Source organism: Bos grunniens, chromosome 14 (assembly GCF_055505025.1).
Source record: "Bos grunniens cultivar Pamir isolate PY7600 chromosome 14, Bosgru_T2T1.0, whole genome shotgun sequence".
Classification (NCBI taxonomy): domain Eukaryota; kingdom Metazoa; phylum Chordata; class Mammalia; order Artiodactyla; family Bovidae; genus Bos; species Bos grunniens.
Genome location: NC_141178.1, coordinates 68,709,222 through 68,737,129, shown reverse-complemented (window position 1 = coordinate 68,737,129; position 27,908 = coordinate 68,709,222). Strand labels below are relative to the sequence as shown.

General features: G+C 41.9%; 1 protein-coding gene across 17 annotated transcripts in view; it reads right to left on the bottom strand.

Annotated features, from left to right (window-relative positions):
- Positions 1-27,908, bottom strand: part of LOC147359625 (uncharacterized) — a 95,627-nt gene that overhangs the window by 29,208 nt on the left and 38,511 nt on the right. For 2 of the 17 annotated variants that reach the window (XR_015141056.1, XR_015141055.1), the window contains exons 2-8: positions 22,669-22,806; positions 9,861-10,119; positions 4,904-4,960; positions 4,767-4,825; positions 3,032-3,090; positions 1,646-1,868; positions 178-427 (exon numbers count right to left, since the gene is read on the bottom strand). Coding sequence is in view for 1 of the 17 variants with exons in the window: in XM_086337338.1 (XP_086193464.1) it covers positions 1,780-1,868; positions 2,153-2,177; positions 3,032-3,090; positions 4,904-4,960; positions 6,544-6,635 (322 nt within the window). In the remaining 16 variants the exon portion in view is untranslated. Of the gene's footprint in view, positions 1-177; positions 428-1,645; positions 1,869-2,152; positions 2,178-3,031; positions 3,091-4,766; positions 4,826-4,903; positions 4,961-6,543; positions 6,797-9,860; positions 10,120-22,668; positions 22,807-27,908 lie in introns of those variants that run through there. The other 15 variants (XR_015141066.1, XR_015141065.1, XM_086337338.1 and 12 more) reach the window with 14 other exon arrangements.

Below are 27,908 nucleotides of genomic sequence, written 5' to 3'. Positions count from 1 at the left end.
CCCTCTCTCATCTACTAAAGTGCACTAACTCTATTTTTGGAGTCACCAAGCAGGTGTCACACATGCAGGACATTCTTCCCTCCCTTTTAAATCAATAACTGTATACATGGAAAGGAAAGAAAAGGAATAGCTGTTTAATAAGCAGCTATAATTGTGATCCAACTTCTTGGCTGGTTATTTCTCACACCCTGGGCTGGGGAACTGAGGTTTTAGCCTAAGGCAACAGCTTCAAACACATCGTTTAATTACCTTCTTTTGGTTGCCTGATGTCTGTGAGTTTTGTGTTCGGCCCCATAGGATTCCCCACTCCAAAGATGCAAATGAAATTGTTGCTGTAGGAATTTGAGTGGTTCCTACAATGAGAAATCTGCTTACCTTTCTTGAGCATTTTTGGACACAGAGGATATTCCTCTGGGGTCCTTGTACCCTGTTTAGAGAAGAACAAATGTGTATATTCTCCTCTCTATATTATTTCCCCAAGAAATTCCATCTATTAATATCTCGGTTCCCTAACCAAATACATGCCAATGACTGGCAAATTTCTATCTTTAGCATAGAATATACCTCTGAATACTAGACTTACACCTGACTCAGGAGCACACTCACTTAGTATCTCAAATGTGGCAAAAGCAAGCCCTTCCACTTTTCTTGATCAGCATATTCGAACCCCACCTTAAATCTCTTTTTTCAGTGAATGGCATCCCCTGCCTCCCACAATCTAGTTTGCAAGTCAGAAACCTGGCCCTGCCCTCACTGAGGCCTCCTTCACCCCCTACAATGAATCCATCCATCACCAAGTCCAATCAAATCTAGCTTCCTACCTCTTCTTGAATTTACCTGCTTTTCTCCATCTTCACTACCACTGTCTAGACAAGCTACTAACAGGCCTTCCAAAGACTCCTCAGAGTCTACCCTTCTCTGGTCTAATCTACTCTCCCTGCTGCCAACCAGATAACTACTTTAAAATGCAAACCCAATTATGTCACATAGCTGCTTAAAAACCTTGGGTAGCTTCCCATTGCTTTGAAGAGAATGTAAACATTTCTTACCCAAACTCTCCTTTAAAATCTCCTGTAATCCTGTAACGCGTACTTCTTCAGATGCGTTACCCATCAAAAACCACCCACTACAGCCCTGTTCTTGGCACGTTGGCCTCCTCTGACGTTCTCTGCGGAAATAAGACACTTTCCCACACCCTCTGTGACTGCTTCTGAGCTCTAGTGGCAGAGCTGAGGGGTTGAGAGAAACTGCATGGCCTACAAAGACCAAAATATTTTGTATCTCACCCTTTACAGAAAAAAAAATTGCCAACCCCTGAACTACAGTGTTGTCATTCAAGCCACTGATTCTCTTCTGGGAACTTAACTTGTGCCTGATGGTAGCCACTGAATTATGTCACTGGGCAACAACAGCTAATGACAGGAAGTGGATGTTTGACAACTACTGTCCTCCTTAAACACAGTGAACTTGAAATCAAAATCGAGTTTTTCCCTTTTCGTATAGACACATCCCAGATGTTTTTATCCTCTTACACTCTCTGTGCAAGATGCCAGCTATCTTTTAAATCATTTCAAACTCCAGACTGCTTCATTAACAGAAATAAAATCTGCCTTGGAACTTCTGGGGACTCTGAATATCAACAAACCTGCTAGAGTGTGTGTGCATGCAAAGTTGCTTCAGTCGTGTCTGACTCTTTGAGACGCTATGGACGATAGCCTGCCAGTCTCCTCTGTCCATGGGATTTCTCAGGCAAGAATACTGGAGAGGGTTGACACTTACTCCTCCAGGGGATCTTCCCGACCCAGGGATCAAACCCCTGTCTCTTGTGTCTCCTGTATTTGCAGGTGGCTTCTTTACCACTGTGCCACCTAGGAAGTTAGAGTAAGAGGAAAGAGGAAAAGAAAGAAAAGAATAAATGAGGGAGAGAGAAGGAGAATTATACAACAGCCTGAACTTGGAGACTGGACGGCCACTTCTTGACTGAAGGGCATTTTTAGGGCTGTTTTAGAATTAGACAGCTCTAGGGTTTTGTTCAGTGTTAAACTTTATAGACCTCAGATAAGGAAATGACTGACAAACTTTAGTAAAAAAAAAAAAAAAAAAAAGGCTGAATTTAGTCAACAATAATAGCTTGATCAGGAAATCGACTTACAGTCCATGAACCTCAGTGTCCTTGTCTGTAAGATGGAGATAATAATAAAAATACATTTAGTGATAAAGTGTGTACATGCCACCTGTGCATTAGCGATAAATAGAGCTTAAAGTCAATGCTTGTTTATAAGAAGTTAAGTATATAGGTAAATATTATATAACTATTATAAAGTGTATTATGTCATTAAAAGTATATATTAAAATTAATTTTTATATAGTATGATTTTATATAATGTTGCCTTAATGTTAATTTATCTGAATAAATGTGAGCCATTTCTGGTTCATAATAGGTAGCCTATCAGGCTCCTCCATCCATGGGATCTTCCAGGCAAGAGTGCTGGAGTGGATTGCCATTTCCTTCTCCAGGGGATCTTCCCAACCCAGGAATCGAACCTGGGTCTCCCACATTGCAGGCAGATGCTTTACCATCTGAGCCACCAGGGAAGCCTCATTATAAAGTATATTATGTCATTAAAAGTATATATTAAAATTAATTTTTATATAGTATGATTTTATATAATGTTGCTTTGATGTTAATTTATCTGAATAAATGTGAGCCATTTCTGGTTCATAATATGTGCTCCATATATACTAGCTGAATAAATGAGTGAATAAATAAATAAATGAAAATTACAGTGTAGTATAAAAAAGTCTGCACTAAAAAAAAAAAAAAAAAGTCTGCACTATACATTCATTTCTTCTGATCCTGTGCGTACCCTTAAGTCCCTGAGAATCCTGAAAGACAGGGAGTGTCACACCAACATTTGGTTGGGGATGCTGCTTGGTTAGTCATTAACCGTTGAGAAAGAAATAGGCAATATTTACTCACCTACCTAGGTTTATAAGTGATATCTCTGTGTCATCCTACAAAGGTACTGACCTGGATTTTCTGGGGGCAGATTCATAACCTGGTCCGGGTGATTTGGTGTGTTTGTTATTCTACGAAAGGAAAAATAATCAGGAGGTACAGCTACAGGAGTGTCCAACTCTAGAGTAGATAGTTAATCTTAGGGGATCCAGTTACTGTGGGCAGCCCAGAATAATGGAAAGGTCATCGTTCTTTGTATCAAACAGATCCAGTTTCCAATTCCAGTGCTCCAGCTTTCACAAACATCTGCTGTTGATACTGTCCAATATACATTCTCCTGACCCCATGGAGTGTAGCCCACCAGGCTCCTCTGTCCATGGGATTTCCTAGGCAAGAATACTGGAGTGGGTTGCCATGCCCTCCTCCAGGGGACCTTCCTGACCCAGGGATTGAATCTGCTTCTCCTGCATTGCAGGTGGATTCTTTAACGCTGAGCCACCAGGAAAGCCCATGTATGTATATTATTAATACTACCTCAATTTTAAAGTATCAGAATGTGCAAGAAAAAACACATTGTAAACACTCCCCAGAAGCAGAGACCCACCTTTTTCTACATGCATTTGTACATATTTTCAAATGCCTTCCCATACATTTGAATGCAATGTATTCAAAGTGTCATATACAGTGACAATCTCAGAACACATTCCAAAATACTTGTATGATTTTTGGAGAAGTCAATAAATAAACATTTTTTCCTTTCAAAATCTATGACTCTATTGACTTTTATTGCTTTCACTTTTAGGAGGGTGAAGTGAAAGTCACTCAGTCATCTCTGACTCTTTGCTACCCCAAGGAATTCTCCAGGTCAGAATACTGGAGTGGGTATTTCCCTTCTCCAGGGTATTCTTCCAACCCAGGGATTGAACCCAGGTCTCCCGCATTGCAGGTGGATTCTTTACCAGCTGAGCCACAAGGGAAGCCTAAGTATAATGGAGTGGGTAGCCTATCCTTTCTCCAGCGGATCTTCCCAACCCAGGAAGCAAACCAGGGTCTCCTGCATTGCAGGCAGATTCTTTACCAACTGAGCTATCAGGGAAGCCCAAGAATATTGGAGTGGGTAGTCTAATCCTTCTCCAGCAGATCTTTCTGACCCAGGAATTGAACTGGGGTCTCCTGCATTGCAGGTGGATTCTTTACCAACTGAACTATCAGGGAAGCCCTTTAGGAGGTTATTCTAGCCTAAAATTGAAAGTATATCATCAGGGGTTTCGGAGAAGGCAATGGCACCCCACTCCAGTACTTTTGCCTGGAAAATCCCATGGATGGAGGAGCCTGGTAGGCTGCAGTCCATGGGGTCACTAAGAGTCGGACACGACTGAGCAACTTCGCTTTCACTTTTCACTTTCATGCATTGGAGAAGGAAATGGCAACCCACTCCAGTGTTCTTGCCTGGAGAATCCCAGGGACAGGGGAGCCTGGTGGCTGCCGTCCATGGGGTCACACAAAGTCGGACATGACTGAAGTGACTTAGCATAGCATAGCATCAGGGGTTTTACAAAGCAACTTGAATTTTCCAAAATAGACATAGTCTGAAGTTGTTTTCGGTCCCCTTTGCTTTATTTTTGTCCTACCTGTTTGCTAATACCTTTGTGCTGGTGTTAAGAAATTATCTCCCTATTACTCATGGTGCCATCAATTATGCCCTGAAATGTAGACTGACTAGACACCTAAACTCAGAAAGCAAAGCAAATTTCAAGGCAAATCATACACCCATATAGCCTCCCCTCCCTTTGCTGCCCTGCCGTACCATCACCTGCTCCTGCCGTGGTGCGTGTGTGCTCACTCAGTCACGTCTGACAATTGAGCCTATGGAAATCAAAAGCAATAATTATTGAATAAAAACAAATTGAGCTCATTGTACACAGTGCCTGACTGAGAACTTACCTTCCTGTAATCAGATGTGATGCTATAATTCCACAGAAGCACATGGCCAGATCACACCTGAACAGTGAGAAACAAATAACATAACCAGAAATCATTGTAATGCCCTTCAAGGCAAGAAGCCCCAGTGTTCCCAGGGTACTCGAAAATAGAATCCAGGCAAATCTGTTAGACACAAACGTGAAATGCCAAATTCAAGGGTTGATTGGATAGAACATTTCCTGATGATTTTCTTTTCTTTTTTTTTTTTTTAACTCATTGTTCCTTCAGCATACTCTGTATTATGTGAGTCTGTGACTCTGCTGGTGGTCTCTACTTGCTCTTCTTGAGCTGCATTTCAACTATCTCGTCCACTAGATGTCTTCATTGTTATGTTTGCTAGACCATGAGTGAAAATAGTCCATACGGTTTAGTGGCTGGAATCAGATAGCTCTGGATTCAAGGTCTGGCTTTGTCACTTCCTGGCTGTGTGATATAGTAGGTAGTCAAGACTGTTTAATAAAGCTCTTAGGATACAAAGAGCTAAGTTTAAAAAAAAAAAAAGTTTTTTTTTTTCTCTCCATTTTTTAAATAGAAAAACTGAGATGATAATGAATGACTTCCTCCAGGCAATACAGTGACTGAAGATGAACTAATGCTTTTTTGTTAATCACTGAGGATTCCAGGGAGACCTCTTCTCAAACCTCTGATTGTCTGACTACAATGACAAATTCAGGTACTGAGTACAAAAAGTATAAATATGACTCATCCCCAGTGAGGTTTCTACACAAGAGATTTAACTCTTGCCTGAGAGCATAGCTTCTAGACACCAATGCCCACCTCTCTTATCATCTGATTCAGTACTAACTGAGCATATGCAATGGCTGGTTTGGGACCATGGAGAAAAAAAAGATGAGGTTCTGCTCTCATGGAGCTCAAAGCCTATAGAGAGACTGACAGAAAAACAAAAATTGCAGTCAAATATGGCAAGTGCTGTAACAGACAACTCTACAAGAACAGCACTGGCACCAATGATGGGAGAAGGCTCTGTGGCTTCGTGGTCTGACGAGGTCCAGAGGTTTCACTGCAGGAAGACTTTTGAGTGGGAGTTGAAAGATAGTTAGGAATTCTCTAGGGAAACTGTAGTGGGTTTAACGATGACCTCCAGGAAGATCTGTCTATGCGTCAAACCTTGGAACAGGTAAACATGAGCAAGACACAGAATATCAGGTTTTGGTCCTTCTATCTGCTCCTTTTCCTTACATTCTGAGCTCAGTAGCTGGCACCATCATCCAACTACTCAAGCCAGAAAACTGGAACTTAAAACTGGCATCTCCTTCTCCCTGGGCCTTACCTCCAATTAATTAGCAGGTTGAATCTATTTCTCTCAAATCACTCCACTTCTCCCATGCCACCAACTTAATCCAAGCCATCTTGTTCCTGTAACAACAGCCGCCTAACTTGACCCCCCCACAGTTTCTCTAGCCTCCCTCCAGTCTGTTCCCCTGACTAGTTACAAGGATAAAAACTTCTAAATCTGACATTTAAAAAATGTAACTTCTTCCTTAAAATACTTTCATGTCTCTTCAACACTCTTAAGAACAAAGATAAAAATTCGCACAGCTTGCAACAGCCCTTCATGATCTGACATCAACCTAACTCACCATTGTAACTGGGTACATCTCCTCCTCCATCTCAGGTTTGATCCATGGGTCAGGAAGATCCCACTCCAGTATTCTTGCCTGGAAAATCCCATGGATGGAGGAGGCTGGTGGGCTACAGTCTGCGGGGTTGCAAAGAGTCAGACACAACTTTCACTATCTTTCCTCCTCCATCTCTAGACTCCAGCTATTTTAAAGCACTTTCTCAAAAATACCACACTCCTTTCCTACTGCAGGGTGTGGCTGCGCTTCTAATAAAGTCTTAACCTTCAAGTCTCCCTGGGGAGGACTCCTCTAATCCTAGTTCCTCTCACTATGCACTATCAAATAATCTCTATTACAGACATTAAGAGCATTTAATGTAATTATGTAACAACTTGTTCAGTCTTTGTGTTCTCAGCAATACTTCACAAGGGAAGAAATTTTAAAAAGAGGGAAGAAGTAAACAGAAAATGAAAAGGAGGAAGGCCTGGCTTGGGTTCTTTTGGGGCCTGAAGCTTCTCACAGATCAGGTTCCAAAGAGAGCTGAAAAAAGCAGAAGTTACAGTCATTCTGTGCATTTATTTGAGCTGTTATTGAGAGAAATAGGAGCTGCAGAGTTAAAACCAGGTCATTTGATCAATTAGGATGATCACCAAGGCCTCACAGAGAAACACCCCTGCCCCTACTGTATCTAGATTTCCCTGTGGTTAAGATGATAAAAAATCTGCCTGCAATGGAGGAAACCCAGGTTTGATCCCTGAGTAGGAAGATCCCCTGCAGAAGGGAATGGCAACCCACTCCAGTATTCTTGCCTGGAGAATTCAATGGACAAAGGAGCCACAGTCCATTGGGTTGCAAAGAGTCGGATATGACTGAGGACTAACGTTTTCACTTTCCACTATATCCATCCCCCTTTTTGCCCCTCAGCCCTTTCACTAAGAATTTCCTGGGAGATTATTCCTGAATATGTGGTGGAAGACACCTTGAACTAAGTGTGTACACGTGGCTCTTTGTCCTATCTCTGTCACCCACTAATCATTAACTTCATTTCAATAAGCATTTATTAAAGACCCACTGTGTGTCAGGATCTCTTCTGGGGGTTAGGTTTTCAGAGTCACCGTCTCTGCTCTCAACGAGCACACCATTTGAGAAAGACAAGCAAAGAAGACACATTCGTGAGGTTCTGGTAGTCTCTCTAAGGAGGCGGTCCGTCTCCTCAGGGCGCCCACCACTCCTGCACTGGTGCTCATACTATATGACCAGCAGACTGAGGAAGAAAATAGCCAGGCTTGGTTCAATGTGGGCTGGCTTGGTATGTGGTTTGAGGCTGAAAATGGGCTACTTCTAACCTGAAGACACACTGAGGGTGCCCCCTGGGAACAGCGGGGAGCTTAAGGTTCTATGTGAGCACAGCTTTAGTACATGTACCTGACGATCCACTTTGTGTTGGAAGAGATGTGGCCCGATATAAGGAAATATATGGATACGTGGGCAGGTAGATGACATAGCTGGTTGGTCAGGGGTCTGAAGGAGAAAAGTTAAAGATCAAAGCTTGACTGGTCCAGAGAAGAGGCAGGAAAGTGAAAGTGAAAGTCGCTCAGTCGTGTCCTACTCTATAGGACTCCATGGATTATACAGTCCATGGAACTCTCCAGGCCAAAATACTGGAGGGGGTAGCCTTTCCCTTCTCCAGGGGATAAATGCAGGGATCGAATCCAGGTCTTCCGCATTGCAGGAGGATTCTTTATCAGCTGAGCCACAAGAAGGAGAAAAGTTAAAGATCAAAGCCTGACTGGTCCAGAGAAGAGGCAGGAGGATGGGGCCAATGCCAAGGACTAGGACCTGGGTCTATTTTTAATTGTGAATTAATGGCCATGGGAGCCTTCAACATGGAAGTGATGCTTAAGAGCTAGTTCACAAAGTGACCAGCTCTGTGACTGATATGAAAAGAGAAACTGCATTTAGTCTCCAGATAAGCTGTTTCTCAACTTAAGTCAACCTCTATAGTGCCTGATATCTATATTCTATTTTGCAATTTTTCAGGCCCTGCTCCCATTAATTTCTCAGCTATATTGACTATGTCAAAGCCTTTGACTGTATGGATCACAATAAAGTGTGGAAAATTCTGAAAGAGATGGGAATACCAGACCATCTGACTTGCCTCTTAAGAAACCTATATGCAGATCAGGAAGCAACAGTTCGAACTGGACATGGAACAACAGACTGGTTCCAAATAGGAAAAGGAGTACGTCAAGGCTGTATATTGTCACCCTGCTTATTTAACTTATATGCAGAGTACATCATGAGAAACACTGGGCTGGAAGAAGCACAAGCTGGAATCAAGATTGCCGGGAAAAATATCAATAACCTCAGATATGCAGATGACACCACCCTTATGGCAGAAAGTGAAGAGAAACTAAAAAGTCTCTTGATGAAAGTGAAAGAGGAGAGTGAAAAAGTTGGCTTAAAGCTCAACATTCAGAAAACTAAGATCATGGCATCTGGTCCCATCACTACATGGGAAATAGATGGGGAAACAGTGTCAGACTTTACTTTTTGGGCTCCAAAATCACTGCAGATGGTGATTGCAGCCATGAAATTAAAAGACGCTTACTCCTTGGAAGAAAAGTTATGACCAACCTAGATAGCATACTGGAAGCAGAGACATTACTTTGCCAACAAAGGTCCGTCTAGTCAAGGCTATGGGTTTTCCAGTGGTCATGTATAGATGTGACAGTTGGACTGTGAAGAAAGCTGAGTGCCAAAGAATTGTAGCTTTTGAACTGTGGTGTTGGAGAAGACTCTTGAGAGTCCCTTGGACTGCAAGGAGATCCAACCAGTCCATTCTGAAGGAGATCAGCCCTGGGTGTTCTTTGGAAGGAATGATGCTAAAGCTGAAACTCCAGTACTTTGGCCACCTCATGTGAAGAGTTGACTCATTGGAAAAGACTCTGATTCTAGGAGGGATTGGGGGCAGGAGGAAAAGGGGACAACAGAGGATGAGGTGGCTGGATGGCATCCCTGACTCGATGGACGTGAGTCTCAGTGAACTCCGGGAGATGGTGATGGACAGGGAGTCCTGGCGTGCTGCGATTCATGGGGTCGCAGAGAGTCAGACACGACTGAGCGACTGAACTGAACTGAACAAAAAGTAGAAGCCAACAAACTCCATCTCTCATGTTTAGAACACAGTGCCTGGAAAATCCCATGGACGGAGAAGCCTGGTGGGCTGCAGTCCATGGGGTTGCTAAGAGTCGGACACGACTGAGCGACTTCACTTTCACTTTTCACTTTCATGCATTGGAGAAGGAAATGGCAACCCACTCCAGTGTTCTTACCTGGAGAATCCCAGGGACTCGGGAGCCTGGTGGGCTGCCGTCTGTGAGGTCACACAGGGTCGGACACGACTGAAGTGACTTAGCAGCAGCAGCGGTGCAATGTCTGCCACATGATTAATACTGATTAACTATAAGGGTTAGATGCTGTCCCCTATAGTCAGAACTCAGCCAGATTTCTCTGAATCCTCGTTTTCCTCCTACTCCTCTCCTTCTGACCTTTAACCAACCTCCAAGATGACTTTTGAAAATGATGTTATACCTAGGATGAGAAAGAGAATTTATCTTTTATAAATAAGATAAAGAGAATTTATAAATAAGATAAAGAGAATTTATCTTCCAATCCCCTCATAACTACTATCAGAGACCAGCTTGCATCCCACAACTTCGATTTCCTCTTCATTTTAGTCTATGACTCCCCAAAGCACCTCTAAAGTTCCCTAGAGTAATGGCAATTTGAAATCTACTGGCCTAGAGCAATTGTCCTAAGCATGTGACAAAGGGAACTTACTTAATGAAAGGTCTAAGAGATATAATCAGTTAACAAGGCAATTAAACACATTACCCAGGACTGTGCCACCTGGGTTCCTGTGGCCTACACCAGCAAAGACTAGCAACATCATTTCAATTACACACCCACAGTTAGCCCCAGATGCGGGTTAGTAAACAAATGCTAATACAAGAAAGATGATATGTACAGGAGAGAATTATAATGGCAGATTAACAAATGCAAGCTAACAAATTGTACATTCTGCAAATTAATAAAACTAACAACAGTAGCTTATTCTTAGAACTATCCTGACAGCATTGACTTATTTGAAGAATCCATAAGGTAGGAAACAAACAAGAAAATAAAAATGGACCAAAAAACAGGGGGAGGGGTGTGAGCTGGATTCTAACTTTAACTCTGCTGCTAATAGTGAATCTAAATAAAAATATTCTCACGATAAGAAACAAAATGTAAAAATTATCTTCTTCTCGTCAGACTAGCTCTTTCACTAGACTCTGGACAAATCAACCTCTTTTCTGAGTTTCTATCTCATTTTAAAGATTGGAAAAAGGACAAAAGAGAGAGTCTTGGGAAGTAGGAGGAGTGTTAATTTCTAAAAGCCAGTCTTAAACATCACCGTTTATTGAAGCAAATGTAGAAACAAACATAAAATCAAAACAAAGCCAAGTGAGCAGTTGGCAAGTGGAGCAGGTTTCACATAAACTGTGAATCAACAAATGTGAAGAAGGATTTATTATTTGGGCCCAGAACAATACTATCTACTAAGGGGACACAATAGAGTCCTTGCTAAATTAATTGAGCACTTATTCTCAAATAGTCCTCACAAAAGGCCTGTGAGGTGAATGCTTAGAAATGAGTGAACTTAGTTTCCAGGACACTTAACCATCCACTAAAATGCTTTGGCCACAAGTATCAGAAACCCCCGATCAACAAGGAAATGCATCGCTGCTGCAACTGAGAGTACAGTGGCCGGAAGTCGTCCGGGTGTCATACAAGGACCTGTTTTCTCTGTCCTCAGTGGCAGCTCCGTCCTGTACCTGTACCACCTGATGTCCACCTCATGCGTCAGTGACAATTGGAGCAACGTGTTTCCTTGTTTCTCAACATGAGAGACAACCCTTCTCTTTTCTGTTTTTCCCCTCAAGCTGACGGGGACAACTTAGGTCATATAACTCCTGAGTCAATAACTGTTCCTAAGGAATGTCATGTGCTAGAATGCTAAAAGTAATAAGGACCATTCCTAGAGCTGGGGATGGCTCCAGTTTCTTCTGAATGTGATTACGAGAGGTGTATATGTGAACAAAAGTTAGGTGCTTATAAGATGGAAGAAGAGAGAAGGGATGAAATAGACAGACAGCCAGTGGGTCCACTCCATTAGCTCTAAGTTCAATGCTTGGCAAGTGGCGAAGCCAGCACCGAACTACTTAAAACATTTGGAGAACCTCGGACCCATTTCTGCAACTTAGAAAACCACGTTACCAGGCAATTCTTCATATTACAACCCAACAAATCAGTTTTGACAACTATACCCCAGAGATGCACGATAACTATCTACCCGACAAAAAGGTCAGGTCACTTTACCGAAAGAACTTGTCAAGACAACTGAAAACAGCATTTGAAATCCAGAAATTCATGGAATAGCCAAGCATATGAATTCCATGCCAATAGAAGCCATTGCTTTGAATGAGAATCAACTGTGTTATAAATAATAATAACAGTATCTGCACATAATAAATATCCACGTGCCATTTAACCCATCTTAGTACTATTAATATTTGTTTATGGCAAAGCAGCACTGGTGTATCTAAAAACTGCAAAAGGCATAGAAAGTTTTTAAGCAATTATAATTTGTTTAATGACTAGTCATAAACAAAACACCTCAGCCTGATAAGCCTCCTCTAATTTCTTCTGGCTGCTACTGATAATGGTCTGTAAATAATGCTGCCCAGTGTCTGGTGTCTCTGAAATATTTAACACTGAGACAGAGATGAGCTGGCAAGGTGCTGGCCTCTTTTTAGCTGAGACCTAGATCCCAAAATATTCCCTCTTCATCCAGGGTTCCATCGAAATAAATATTTGCTTTTCACAAAGGATTTTTGTCCTAGGAGGAAGAAAGACAGATAGTGGCAGCCCAGGACAGCAAATCTGCTTAGAGAACTAGCTCCAGGTTGCTATGCAGAGGGAAATAAGCCGGGTAATCCAACTTTTGGACCATTTCCCAATCTTTCCCCTTGCTTAGGGTCATTACTATATACCTGTACTCCAAGCTGGACCAACAAACCCATTCAGATCCTCTCCACTGCTGGGTAAACAGAATTCCTTGCCACCAAGGTACTCCTGAAAAACTGAGCAACATTTTGTTCCCTGAATGGGCCAAGTGTCCTTCCACCCCAGCTTTTTTGATGATGTAATTCTTTCTATCCAGCTTCTAAGACTCAGATAAAATGTTTCCTAATGGTCTCAGCATGAAATAACCTCTTTATCTTTTATAATACCAATCTCTGCCTAGTTCTGTGTAAGCAATTTACATACATTATGCACTTGAACCCTGAGTTAAACCTCAACTCATTGTTGAGGCAAGTGTTGCTAGACCATTTTATTAAATACAAATAGGGGATTCAGGTGCAGCATGATTACAATGAAGGAGATCAAACCTGTCAATCCTAAAGGAAATCAACCCTGAATATTCACTGGAAGGACTGAAGCTGAAGCTGAAGCTCCAGTACTTTGGCCACCTGATGGGAAGAGATGACTCATTGGAAAAAGACTCTGATGCTGGGAAAGTTTGAGGGCAGGAGGAGAAGGGGGCATCAGAGGATGAGATGGTTGGATAGCATCACTGACTCAATGGACATGAGTTTTAGCTCCAGGAGATGGTGAAGGACAGGGAAGCCTGGCATGCTGCAGTCCACAGGGTCGCAAAGAGTCAGACACGACTTAACAACTGAACAACAATATACCCAATGTCACAATAAATGACCAAGGCAAGAGACTAACACAGGTGTTTTAGATCCCAAAGCCCACACACTGCTTTTTAAATTCCAAGTACACTGCAAACACTAGCATTTTATTTGTGCTTCCTTTATAATGCAGATATCATTTCTACCCACTGTTAGAGCTATTGATGTGAATTTCTTTATCTTCTTTTCTAAAGTCTGGAATTCTTGAAAGCACACTCTATGTCTTATTCATATTTGTATCCTCTGAGGGATTTGCATAAAATAGATGCTTAAGACATCTTTGTTGAAAGAATGGACACCATTCAATACATACTTATAGCAATGAATTGCTATTATTAACTTTCAGATTTGATTTCCTATAATCACTACCCTTGATGACAGAGAATGAACCTTTTTTTTTTTTCTTTTCTAGGAAGCAAACCCAGAGACAAACAGAAAATCAAAACTGGTTTCCATTAGCATATGTGGAAAGATTTCGTTTATGCTCAAGTAAAAACTAGACTGATATAAATACAAAATGCACTTGGCCATTTGTTTTGAATTTTAGCACTTTCTTTCATGAAAAAAAAAAGCCCAGAACCATTGGTGCGTTAATGAGTTCCCCATGTGAGCACCAGGGTTGGCATGACATCCCCTGGTTTCATAGAGCTTTTGACATCAACCATGACTGGAACTATCCGTTGCTCATTCGGCAGGCACAGAACTTCCTCCCAGCCTTGCCTATAACAAGGTCATCCTCTGTTTCAATTGGACTCGTGGGTCCTTTAGAATGGAGCTTCAGTCTGTCCGTGGGATTTGGCAACAATGACAAAGACAGCAATCAACAACTGCCACCCCACTCACTGTTCACTTGCCAAAGCTAAAAAGTGACTGATTTTCGGGCCTTCTGAGGTTAAGTGTGATAGACCCTTTCTTCCTTTGGATGTAATGCCTGTCTGGTGATGAAGTTAAGAACTTAATGCAGTGAAGAACAGCATGTCTTCATGGCACAGACTCTGGGTGCTAGATTCAAGAACTTCCATTCACCCGTATGTGTTGCTTTCTACGTTCCATATCTGATTTTTGTTTTTATATTGGAGAAAAAAATAATATCCTCATTGCTGTTGTTGTTCAGTCATCCAGTCATGTCCGACTCTTTGCGACCCCATGGACTGCAGCATGCCAGGCCTCTCTGTCCCTCATCATCTCCTGGAGTTTGCCCAAGTTCATATTCATTGCATCAGTGATGCTGTCCAGCCATCTCAACCTCTGACACCCTCCTTTCCTTGTTAGAGAATTTAAAATGAAGGAATCGGCATTTACATCATCCCTTGGACTGCATCTGTTACAGTACTTAATTGTACCTAATTGCTCTAAATGCTGTCAGTTCCTTATTTCTGTCTTCAGATATTATTTTTGGAAACAAGGACTAACATCAGTTTATAAATTAGCTGTACGTCAATAGTTTTGTTGTTTTTGTTTTGCTTTGCATTGCTTAGTGGCTGTCTCAGAAATATTACTGAAATTTGACTGTATTTAATTGCAAATTAGGTCACAAGTAGAACCTATTTTAAATGAGTATTAAGCCTAAAAGTTAGGACCCCCAGGTTTAAACTTGATGTTTTGAAAGCAGAGAATAAGTTTTGCTCTAGGAATACTAAAAGTCCCTGACTTACAAACCCAAGCAATGGAAAGGAGATAGGACCACTGCAAGCACTGCCATGCCCCAGCTCAACGACTCAGTCGTCACTGCTATAAAGTGAACATTTGCTTCCAGCTAACCGTGCCCCGGTGATGAGTGTGGAAACCTATTCCCTAGAAAGATTTTCTTCTGCCCCAACCTCCCCTCTTCTTTCCCCATCAGATAAATCACCCAGGTCATACTACTCCCTTGCTCCTCTCCACTGTTCACCTCTGGTCATCACTAAGTTAACACCACCCTAGGTCATTGTTTAAAATGTCCAAACTATATACATTCCCCTTAGCTAATTTTATTTTCTCCTCTCTCCATAATGTATTCAGTTATTTAAAGAACCTCTATCTCCTTCCTCACCTTGCAACTTTTCTGAACATCCACACGATCCTAATTTCTTGGGCTTTCTGTAAGAGTAGGTCTATTAACAGAGAGAAAAAAATCTCTCTCCCATTTTAAAGGACATAATTCGTTTGTAGGATCATTTCTACTTGGATACAAGCTATTAGTGTAGCAGATTTAGAAAATTCTTAGTTCACTTGATATAGTATAAATCATATGATTTGTTGTTTTACTTATTTCTTGGGAAATATTTGTAAATTTATCATATACTTACTTTTATGGGACTTTTAACATCTTGAAATTCTCAATAACCATGAAGGGCATACCTTCATTGGCATTAGCCAATGTGGTTGTTGACAATTAACAATTAGACATGAGTGACTTCCCTGGTTGGAGTCTGCAGTGAGGGGTATACTCCTTGACAGTTTTTCTACCAACTGGCATATTCACACAAAAGCTAGTCTCTGAGCAGATTCGATTGGGTATTTAAATGTTTACTAATGTAGCAGTAACCAGAGTTGGAAAAGACTTTTGAGAATCTGTTGAACAGCAAGGAGATCAAACCAGCCAACTAAAAAGGAAATCAACCCTGAATATTCATTGAAAGGACTGATGCTGAAACTGAAGCTCCAACACTTTGGCCACCTCATGCGAAGAGCTGACTCATTGGAAAAGACCCTGATGCTGGGAAAGATTGAGGGCAGGAGGAGAAGGGGGTGACAGAGCATGAGATGTTTGGATGGCATCACTGACTCAATGAACGTGAGTTTGAGCAAACTCTGGGAGACAGTGAAGGACAGGCAAGCGTGGTATGCTGCAGTCCATGGGACTGCAAAAAGCTGGGCGTGACTTAGAGACTAAACAACAACAAGGCAGACTCATATAACAAATTGGGCAAGCTTGACAAAATCTCAGCTCTCTTATCTTTCCTATACTCCAGCTCATGCATTTGATGAAAGGCTGTCTTGAGACACCTGCACAGTACTCTAGCGGCAGGATTCAGCTGTCCCTCCAGTAGAGAGGAGGTGATGGAATCCCACACTGGAAGCTACACGCAGACCTGGATGGAATCCCGAGGACAGGGCTTTATCTCAAAGTGAAGCAATTGTATCAGTAGATTAGAAGGCCTTGTAAGCCATCTAGACTATGTATCTTGGACCCGGTCATTTCACCAATTTAAAAATCACGCCTAACATCAATTGTACTAATTAACAGACTCTCTGGTGTTGATCAAAGAAAATTGAATCCTTCCAACAGAACTACTAATCTGTGGGCTTCTGATTAGTGTTTCAAAGGCTAACTAATTTAGAGCTTATATTGACAATTACGATGCTTCAAACATTCAACTAATTAGAATGGGATTAAAACACTTGCACGTGCACATACACACACCACCAACAACAATAAGTTACACATAGTGTAAAACTCTTGAAAATTCCAAAATTCTATACTTCTTGTCTTTGCACACAAGAGGTCTCATACAGGTTTACAGGTGAGATATGGGGGTAAGGTGCCTATTGTAAATACAGTATATGAGCCACGCCCTAGGAAACCAACTACAGACTTTATTGTCATTTGGTGTAGGAAAATGCTCAAGCTTTTCAATTGGGAGGAACTCAAAATGCTTAAGACTTGGTATCTCTATAAGTGTATAAGATAAGGGGCCAGAGATTTAGGACCATTGCAAGTATAGGAAAAGAAGAAAATTTAAGTAATTTGAAACTAAGAAAAAAATTTGAGTAAATGACCTATCTTCCTAACAATGTAATATGCTTTTAAAATTGAGTGTTGCCTGTCCATTAAGAAAATCAAATATGTAAAAGAATGGCTATTCAGAATACACAACACAGATTGATATATTTGTAATTATTTTGCCAGTGTAATTTATATCTCTGGATTTCAAGATGCCTATTTAAGACTGGGTCATGCACTTAAGGTAAAATACCACTGGGGGTAAGTAATGCCTGTGTTAGGATCATGTGGCCCAAAAGATTGGGTTTAAGATGGTATGAGCTACCTGAAATAAGCCAGCACAACTTAATTTTTTAATTATTAACAAAAATTTATTAGTGAAATTATTTAATTATTAAACATAATTTAATAATTGACATGTATTAACATAAATTATAAATATGTAATCACTGCTAACTATTTTTAAATCCAACCGAAAAAGCAATTAGGTATCTTTCTGTTAGCAGCACAATCTTAGATCTGGACAGGAAGAGCATTGCTCTTTTATTAATAAAATATGTTACTAGTTATCCTTCATCTAATTAGAAACTAGACACAGTGAGTGCTTCAAAAGAACAAAATACTTAATTACCACTTAATTCTCAATACTTCTACAAGGTCACTGCCAAGGTTTGTCCAGCCTAAGTCTGAAGTCTTCCAATGATAGTGTTCTCGCTTTATCCCAAAGCTCTCAGTTAGCCTTTCAAAAGCTCTGTCAGAGCATCCATTCTCATGTGTTTTCATCTAACAAATGTGACGTGAGCATCTCCCACCAACAGGTACTGCCATTGGCTCTGGGACCCAGCATTAAATAAATTACACATATCTTTGCCCTCATGGAACTACATTCCAGTTGGGAAAGACAGACAATAAAGAGAGTTATGGGAAATATCTGGTCTGGGTTGGAAGAGACGCGCTTTACAGAGGAAAAACCAGATGAGGGCAACAAGGAGACCGGCAGGGTTGAGCAAGTTCCAAAAGAGGTAAGTGTGTCGGCAGGTAGCTGGGGAGAGGGCGGTTCCTGCAAACACCGAGATCCGAAGGAGGAAACGCTCCTGGAGTGCGTAAGGAGCAACAGGTGCCTGTGTGGCCAGGGCAGGGTGAGTGAGGAGCCAGAAAGGCCGAGAGGCAACAGTGTGGGATGGGCACACAGAACGGAGGGAGGGCTGTGGTGAGATCAGTGTCCCAGGAACCGCCGTATGTGAGCATGGGGAATAGGGCCCAAACCAGGAAACTTTCAGATGAAGGCCCTTTGGATAATGAAAATCTGCCCTTATGTGTCCAGAATCTTATCTTTCTCAGGTTCAACAAGTTTCCTTCATTCATGTCCTTGCTGTTCATGTCATCCAGTTCGGCAACCCTTCACCATCCTGCCGATTCTCCTTTGAATATAACTGAGGGTGCCCGGTCTCTCTCTCTGCCTATAACTTGACAGAACTCTTCGTGAACAAAGAGCAGCCTTTACAACTGAATAGGGATATGCTTCCACACCGCTCTGAATTTCCCCCATGGGAGTCTTATTATTGATTATAATGGCTACCTATTTGCTTGTGCATCTCACCAACAGAAGGGGAACTTCCCAAAAGCAAAGACTTGATCCCATCACAATTATAACCCAGAGTCTCACATATCACTGGTTCACATACAGTTGAACAGTCTCAGAGTCAGTGTTGGTTGAATATTTATAGATGATAAACCTGAGGTATAAAAAGGTTAAGCAATTTGCCCAAGTTGACAAAGCTAGAAAATAGAGACAGGATATGTCCCAAAGCAAGCAGTCTATCAAAAATGAAAAGACTACCCACAGAATGGGAGAAAACATTTGCAAACAAAGCACTCAACAAAAGATTAATCTTTAAAATTTACAAACTGCTCATGTAGCTCAATATCAAAAAACCAACAACGCAATCAAAAAAATAAGTGGAAGATTTAAATAGACATTTCTCCAAAGAAGTCATATAGATGGACAAAAAGCACATGAAAAGATGCTCAGCATCACTAATTATTAGAGAAATGCAAATCAAAACAACAATGAGATATCACCTCACACCGGTCAGAACGGCCATCATCAAAGAGTCTACAAATGGTAAATGCTGGAGAGGCAATGTGGAGAAAAGGGAACCTCTTACACTGTTGCTGAGAATGTAAATTGGTACAACCATTATGGAGAACAGGATGGAGGTTCCTTAAACTAAAAATAGACATACCATATGATCCTGCAATTCCACTACTGGGCATATACCTGGGGAAAACCATAACTTGAAAAGATACATGAACCTTAGTGTTCATTGCAACACTATTTACAATAGCCGGGACATGGAAGCAGCCTAAATGTCTATTGAGAGAGAAAAGGATAAAGATGATGTGGTACATGTATACAATGGAGTATGACTCAGCCATAAAAAGAACAAAATAATGGTATTTGCAACAACATGGATGGACCTAGGGGTCATCATACTGAATGAAGTAAGTCAGAGAAAAACAAAGAGTACATGATAGTGCTTATGTATGGAATCTAAAAAAAATGTACAGTTCAGTTCAGTAGCTCAGTCATGTCCGACTCTTTGTGATCCCGTGAAATGCAGCACAGCAGGCCTCCCTGTCCATCACCAACTCCCGGAGTCCACCCAAACCTATGTCCACTGAATCGGTGATGCCATCCAACCATCTCATCCTCTGTCATCCCCTTCTCCTCCTGCCCTCAATCTTTACCAGCATCAGGGTCTTTTCAAATGAGTCAGCTCTTCGCATCAGGTGTCCAAAGTATTGGAGTTGCAGCTTCAAAATCAGTCCTAACAATGAACACCCAGGACTGATCTCCATTAGGATGGACTGGTTGGATCTCCTTGCAGTCCAAGGGACTCTTGTCAAGAGTCTCCTCCAACATCTCAGTTCAAAAGCATCAGTTCTTCGGCCCTCAGCTTTCTTTATAGTCCAACTCTCACATCCATACATGACCACTGGAAAAACCATAGCCTTAACTAGACGGACCTTTGTGGATAAAGTAATGTCTCTGCTTTTCAATATGCTGTCTAGGTTGGTCATAACTTTCTTTCCAAAGAGTAAGCATCTTTTAATTTCATGGCTGCAATCACCATCTGCAGTGATTTTGGAGACCAGAAAAATAAAGTCAGCCACTGTTTCCCCCCAAAATGTACAAATGACCTTATTTATAAAACAGAAATAGAGTCACAGATGTAGAAAACAAGTTTATGGTTACCAGTAAGGAAAAAGGGAGATTGGGATTGACACATACTACTATCTATAAAATAGATAACTAATGAGGACATACTGTATAGCACAAGGAACTCTATTCAATATTCTGCAATAGTCTATATGGGAAAAAACTTTTTAAAAAGTGTATGTATATGCATACATACTTTGGCCACCTGATGCGAAGAGCCAACTCATTGGAAAAGACCCTAACGCTGGGAAAGATTGAGGGCAAGAGGCAAAGGAAACAACAGAGAATGAGGCAGCTGGATGGCATCACTGGCTCAATGGACATGACTTTGGGTAAACTCTGAGAAACAGCTAAGGACAGGGACGCATGGCAAGCTGCTTGGGGGTCTCAAAGAGTTGGACATGACTGAGTGACTGGACAACATATGAGTGTATGTATATACATATGTGAGGAGGGCATGGCCACCCACTCCAGTATTCTTGGCTGGAGAATCCCCATGAACAGAGGACGTTGACGGGCTACTGTCCATGGGCTCGCAAAGAGTTGGACACAACTGAGAGACTAAGCACGTATACACATGTATATGTATACCCGATTCACTTTGCTGTAGAGCAGAAACTAATACATTGTAAATCAACTGTACTCCAATAAACATTTAAGACTAAACAAATAAATGACCCATCTGTCCACCTGACTCTGCTACAGTATATCCCACTGAAATTTTATCTGACTCTCTTGCCTGTCTTCCCCACTAGAGCCTGAACTTCCTCGGGCCAGCAGCTCTGTTGTGTTCATTACTGCATCTCACATATCTAGCATAATATCTAGTAAAATGGTTGGTCAATTGTTAGACAGGTTAAAGTTTGAGAAAGTTGGTTTGGACTTTGCTCTTGTTGAAGTCATCGAGCTGAGGCCATAACTGATAGCATTAAAGGAAAGATTAGATTTTTTGTGTATTGATGACTATTACAGCAGACATGACACATTCAGTATATCATTCAGGTGGGACAGAATTACACCCCACTCTGTAGGCATGTAAACACAAACACAACAGGCTACTACCGGGATCTACCAGTCTACAAGATTAAAGGTGCAGGCTGTATTCTCTTAGGAGCTGGTTTGCTCCAAGGTCATCAGTTCAAATAGGACAGATGAGCCTGTTCAAACTAAGCTCCCAGATAGGATATAAATATATGTCAAAGGACACATGTTTAATGGATGTGAACAGAGAGAGTCCACAGAGTAGTAATGTCAGTTTTATTTTTAGAGGAGAGAACTATAGATTTTTGGTTGATCCCATCACTCTATATTAAACAGCAAAGTCAATGTGGCCAAGTGGGGAAAAAAAACAAATCTTAGAGGCAGAGGGCCAAACTGCAATATCTGGGTCATACTTCCACTGCCACGCGAGCTTATGAATGTCTTTTCAACCCTTAGCTATACTGGTTTCCTTGTTTGTAAAGTCCTTCCTGTCTCCATTGGTTACTAGGAGAGTTCAGTGGGGTAATAGGCACAGCATCGACATATGGAACAAACCTACCTTACAGGATGCAAGCAGAATGTAATTTTATTCTTGTTTTCTACCACTTTGTTAGCTTATAGGGCTGGTTGTTCTATCTCTGCATGAAAACTTGATTGATCTCATGACACTCCTGTTTACTTCAAGCCAAAAATACACTGTCAGTTCAGTCACTCAGCTTCTAGTTTGTCTAATAAGCGGAGCTTTGAGCTTCATTCACAAGCAAAACTTCCCTCTATTTCCATACCCAGGACCTGGTATTGGGAGGTCCCCAAGACCCTCTCTGGTTCAATGATTTCCTAGAATCTGTCACAGGATTTGCATATAGTTGTGCTGTACCCAGAAGGATACAAAGCAAAATCAGCAAAGGGAAAGGCACACAGAGCAAAAATCTGGGGTAAATTAGACACAAGCTTCCACAGTCCTCTCCTGGTGGAGGCACACAGCATGAAATTAATCCTCCCAACAATGAGCTGTGATGACATATGTGAAAGGTTGCCAACTGAGGAAGTTCATTAGAGACACACTATTCAGGATTTTGCCTCATGGGTACCCTTGCCTAACATGTAGCAAAATTCAGGGGTCCCAGGAGGAAAGCAGGAGTTCAGCATAAAGTGTACTGTTTGCACAAACAGACTAGGCCCAGCGAGCTACTCCAAGGAGATGGAGGTACGGGAACCCTCCTGAAATCCAAGTTCCCAGACACCAGCCAAAGACCGGCCTTATAAGCAGCTTCTATGGTCACTCTAAATGCTAGCTGCCCTGAGTGTAGAAAGAAATGTGTCCCCCTCTTTCTTTCTTCTTAACTCCTTCCCAACTATTAGCTGACCTTGAGTACAGAGCAACTGGGGAGAGGGAGGGGAGGGAGGGGAACAGGACAATTTTTACTTACCTGGCACCATTTTACCCTTGCCTCACACATCTGGGACTGGCTGGTGTTCAATGGTTGTCACTGTGTCTTAGTATTCCTTTGGGGGAGTCTCTCCTCTTTAGAGGGCTTCCCAGGTGGCGCTAGGGGTAATGAATCCATCTGTCAATGCAGGAGGCACAGGTTCAATCCCTGGGTCGGGAAGATTTCCTGGACAGAAAATGGCAACCCACTCCAGCATTCTTGCCAGGAGAATACCATGGACAGAAGAGCCTGGTGGGCTACAGTACATGGGGTCGAAATGAGTTGGCCATGACTGACTGAGCACCCTTAGGGATCTTCTGATTTCTCCCCTGGGAACACTTAGCTGGACTTCCTGTGATGCACTGCCACATTTTCCTTGGCCAGAAGTGGCCCCGCAGCCCCTAATTCTTCCATAGATCAACCACATGAACTCTGTCGCCACATGGGCCTCCATCGTTCTCTACAGTGACCTCCTGGGCAGGATTTGAGAGAGGTGCACTTGGTCTCTCTCTGGCCCATGGAAAATTTTTACCCCTAATAAACTCTGTGAGTGTAAATGGATCAATGCAGTCACCCCTCCTTGGCTTCAGTTTCCTGAACAGCTAGCTACCTGACTCTCCCTTTTAGGTTCCAGCCTAGAGTCAAGTGGGCTTCCCTGGTAGCTTAGGAGTAAAGAATCTGCCTGTCAGTGCAGGAGGCTCAAGAGACACAGGTTCAGTCCCTTGGTCAGGAAGATCCCCTGGAGAAGGGCATGGAAACCCACTCCAGTATTCTTGCCTGGAGAATTCCACGGACAGAGGAGTCTGACAGGCTACAGTCAATACAGTCGCTAAGACAGTCAGACATGACTGAGTGACTAACACACACACATACAACAAACAGAGTCAGGTCCTGTTGTCACACACACTGGTCCTGTTGTTACATCAGCTGCAGGAGCTAAACATCAAGCTTTCTGAGTCATCCTCTTTTCGTTTGTCACGAAAAGCAGAACACCCTTTTCCCTCACCTTGGTGACTGGGGAGAGTGGGGCTGGCAGGGGATAGTAGGGGTGATCCATGACACACCAACAACTATCTCAGAAAATTACTTCCATATACACTCCAGAGATTCCTCTCCACTCACGTTGATATCCAAAATCCAGATACAAAACCAGGTTTTAAGGGGTCTGAAGTATATGTAATTCAAGTGGAGATGTGCCTTTACCAAAAAAAAATATATATATATATATACACACACACACACACACACACACACACACACATACAACTATGAATACAAAACTAAGTAGAAGAACTGTACAAAGAAGATCTTCATGACCCAGATAATCACGATGGTGTGATCACTGACCTAGAGCCAGACATCCTGGAATGTGAAGTAAAGTGGGCCTTAGAAAGCATCACTACGAACAAAGCTAGTGGAGGTGATGGAATTCTAGTTGAGCTATTTCAAATCCTGAAAGATGATGCTGTGAAAGTGCTGCACTCAATATGCCAGCAAATGTGGAAAACTCAGCAGTGGCCACAGGACTGGAAAAGGTCAGTTTTCATTCCAATCCCAAAGAAAGGCAATGCCAAAGAATACTCAAACTACCGCACAATTGCACTCATCTCACATGCTAGTAAAGTAATGCTCAAAATTCTCCAAGCCAGGCTTCAGCAATACGTGAACCGTGAACTTCCTGATGTTCAAGCTGGTTTTAGAAAAGGCAGAGGAACCAGAGATCAAATTGCCAACATCCGCTGGATCATGGAAAAAGCGAGAGAGTTCCAGAAAAACATTTATTTCTGCTTTATTGACTATGCCAAAGCCTTTGACTGTGTGGATCACAATAAACTGTGGAAAATTCTTCAACAGATGGGACTACAAGACCACCTGATCTGCCTCTTGAGAAATTTGTATGCAGGTCAGGAAGCAACAGTTAAAACTGGACATGGAACAACAGACTGGTTCCAAATAGGAAAAGGAGTACGTCAAAGCTGTCTATTGTCACCCTGCATATTTAACTTATATGCAGAGTACATCATGAGAAACGCTGGACTGGAAGAAACACAAGCTGGAATCAAGATTGCTGGGAGAAATATCAATAAGCTCAGATATGCAGATAACACCACCCTTATGGCAGAAAGTGAAGAGGAACTCAAAAGCGTCTTGATGAAAGTGAAAGAGGAGAGTGAAAAAGTTGGCTTAAAGCTCAACATTCAGAAAACAAAGATCATGGCATCTGGTCCCATCACTTCATGGGAAATAGATGGGGAAACAGTGGAAACAGTGTCAGACTTTATTTTTGGGGGCTCCAAAATCACTGCAGATGGTGACTGCAGCCGTGAAATTAAAAGACGCTTACTCCTTGGAAGGAAAGTTATGACCAACCTAGATAGCATATTCAGAAGCAGAGACATTACTTTGCCAACAAAGGTTCATCTAATCAAGGCTATGGTTTTTCTTGTGGTCATGTATGGATGTGAGAGTTGGACTGTGAAGAAGGCTGAGCACCGAAGAATTGATGCTTTTGAACTGTGGTGTTGGAGAAGACTCTTGAGAGTCCCTTGGACTGCAAGGAGATCCAACCAGTCCATTCTGAAGGAGATCAGCCCTGGGATTTCTTTGGAAGGAATGATGCTAAAGCTGAAACTCCAGTACTTTGGCCACCTCATGTGAAGAGTTGACTCATTGGCAAAGACTCTGATGCTGGGAGGGATTGGGGGCAGGAGAAGAAGGGGATGACAGAGAATGAGATGGCTGGATGGCATCACTGACTCGATGCACATGAGTCTGAGTGAACTCCGGGAGTTGGTGATGGACAGGGAGGCCTGGCATGCTGCGATTCATTGGGTCACAAAGAGTCGGACACGACTGAGCGACTGAACTGAAACTGAACTGAACCGAGACAATAAATCACAACAAAATATTTAAAAAGCTGACAAATACTACAAACATAAAACTCAGAAAATAATATTGTTTTTAACTACTTGATCCTTCTGTGTAAGACTTTTTTCTGTTTTTAGCCATAGACTCTTTTATCTCCTCTACATAAGACAACTTTATACTATTTTCAACAGTGTGAAAAAGAAATATAATTCAGTCTCACCTCTGGAATTTATTTTTATTATTTATAGGTTAGATCATTTACCTTCAAATTCATAATAAACCACATATATTTTTAGGGACTTGCTGTCATCATTGGAAAATCTCCATCAAGTTGTTTGCATACGTGATTTGTAAGACTTGGAAGAAATTTCTAAACGGCCTCGAACGCCATCATTTCCAACCTCTCTTTCTGCTCCGTCCTGTGTGCCTCCATACTGGCATCCTGGTCTTGCACTCTTGTGTCACGAGAGTGGGTGAGTTGACACTAAGAGGAGTCCAGGTATTTGTGGAAGCCATGCCCGTATTGACACTGTTAGCAATACTGTAAACCTGGACACGAGTATGACCCTGGGCCACGTGGTTATGCTCTAATGCAAGGTAGATACAGCACAAGGCCAGTGCTTGCAATGGCTGGGCTTCAGTTTTTCCTTCCAGGGGACTTTGTCCCAATTATAGGAGTGGGTAGGGAAGGGGGTTTCTACTGACACCCAGTGGATGAAGACCAGGAATGCTGCAGACATCCTTGAGTGTTCAGGACAACACCCCTAGCAAAGAATTATCCAGCCCCAAATGTCAAGGGTGCCAAGACTGAGAAGGCTTGAAGTTGGATCTTGCTAGCTGGAATTCCAAAATATGCCCCTAGCTGCTATACCACCACTGCCCACTCGGGGGAATGTGAAAAAGTGAAAACCCAGAGCGGATATGGACCATGGTCCTAAAGCATTGCAGCTAGAATATTTTAAATACTCTTGCAAATTCTACAGAAACAGAAAATCATATAACCTCTTTGCCTAGGCTCTCCCATGGCCTTGGAAACGGCCCTGCGACTGAGGAATCCTGAAGCTTCTGCTTTACCAGCTTCAGGATGAATCTTGTCTTCCCTGCCTGCCAACACAGAGGTGGATGGCAGAGTCCTGAGTTTAGCATCCTGTTTATATATTGAAAAGGAACAAACACCTTTGGAATGTCTCTTTTCAGTCTAGTACATTCTCTTAATTTTGTGAAGTTTAAGACAGAGGGAGGCCACAAACCAGCCACTGGCAGGCTGGGACCAGGCTTGCAGACAAGATGTGTTGGTTTTCACAGGATTCCCACATTCAATTTGAATGAACTGCTAGCCCTTTAAAAAAGTACACTTTACATAGAACCCCAGATTTCAGGCTTTGATTGAAAAATCCAGTAGCACTGTGTTCCACGTGGCAACAAAGGAGTTATTTGTTTGCTTGTTTGTTTGTTGTTTTTGTTTTTTCAGCTTAGAGGTTGCTTTTACAGTTTGCTGAAGACCACACCCAGCCAGGAGTTCTTCCTCCTGGCCTAGTCCTCTCCGTAGCATCTAAATCTACACACTTGCCCTGTGGCATCAGTTGACTACAAAGGCTGCGCAAGTATTCAATGGACATTGGTGTTTACACTTTAACTTCTCTTCCAGCCTCTTCTGAATTCTGGACAAACACTCCCCAATTTATCATGGGTCATTTTTCTTTTCTTGGAGAAGTACAAGGCCCATACTTTAATAGAAGCCACATAGCTTCGGCAATTTGTCACACACTAGACTTTCGATGAAAATGCAAAGTGTGAAGGGAAAAAAACAAAACAAATAAAACATGTGTCCTCTCTATTGAATGGGGTAGTATTGACCAAAAGGTGGCAGGCCCCAAGGGGATGATTTGTAGTCAACTGCACCAGAAAAAAACACTTCTTGAAGATGCCAGGATACAGACACCAAATTGATTTCAAAGCCCAAAAGGCCAATGAAATCATGTGGAAATTAATGAGCAAAATAAAAGGCAAGGAATAATAATAGCAATGTAATCATTGCAATGTGTCTAAAATTAAAATTAGGATTTTTTTTTTTTCTCATTTGATATGGGAAGGTGATAGCCACTGACATTTAGCAAAAAGTGTGAGTGGGCTCTTTTCAAAGTCAGGTCTTCTGGCCCCATCCTCAAATTATTAGTGATTCCCTGCCAGGCATCAGGTAGTGTTACACATCAGACATCAAAAGAGGCAGAACTGTTTGAGCATCCTTTGCCCTTGAATCCTGAACTCTGTCTGGTTAGCCTTGTTCCTAAACATAGAATTCATTATTTTAGTTGGAAGACATATAATTCCACTTTCTTATTTTTCAACAAAAGAACTGAGACCCAGGATTA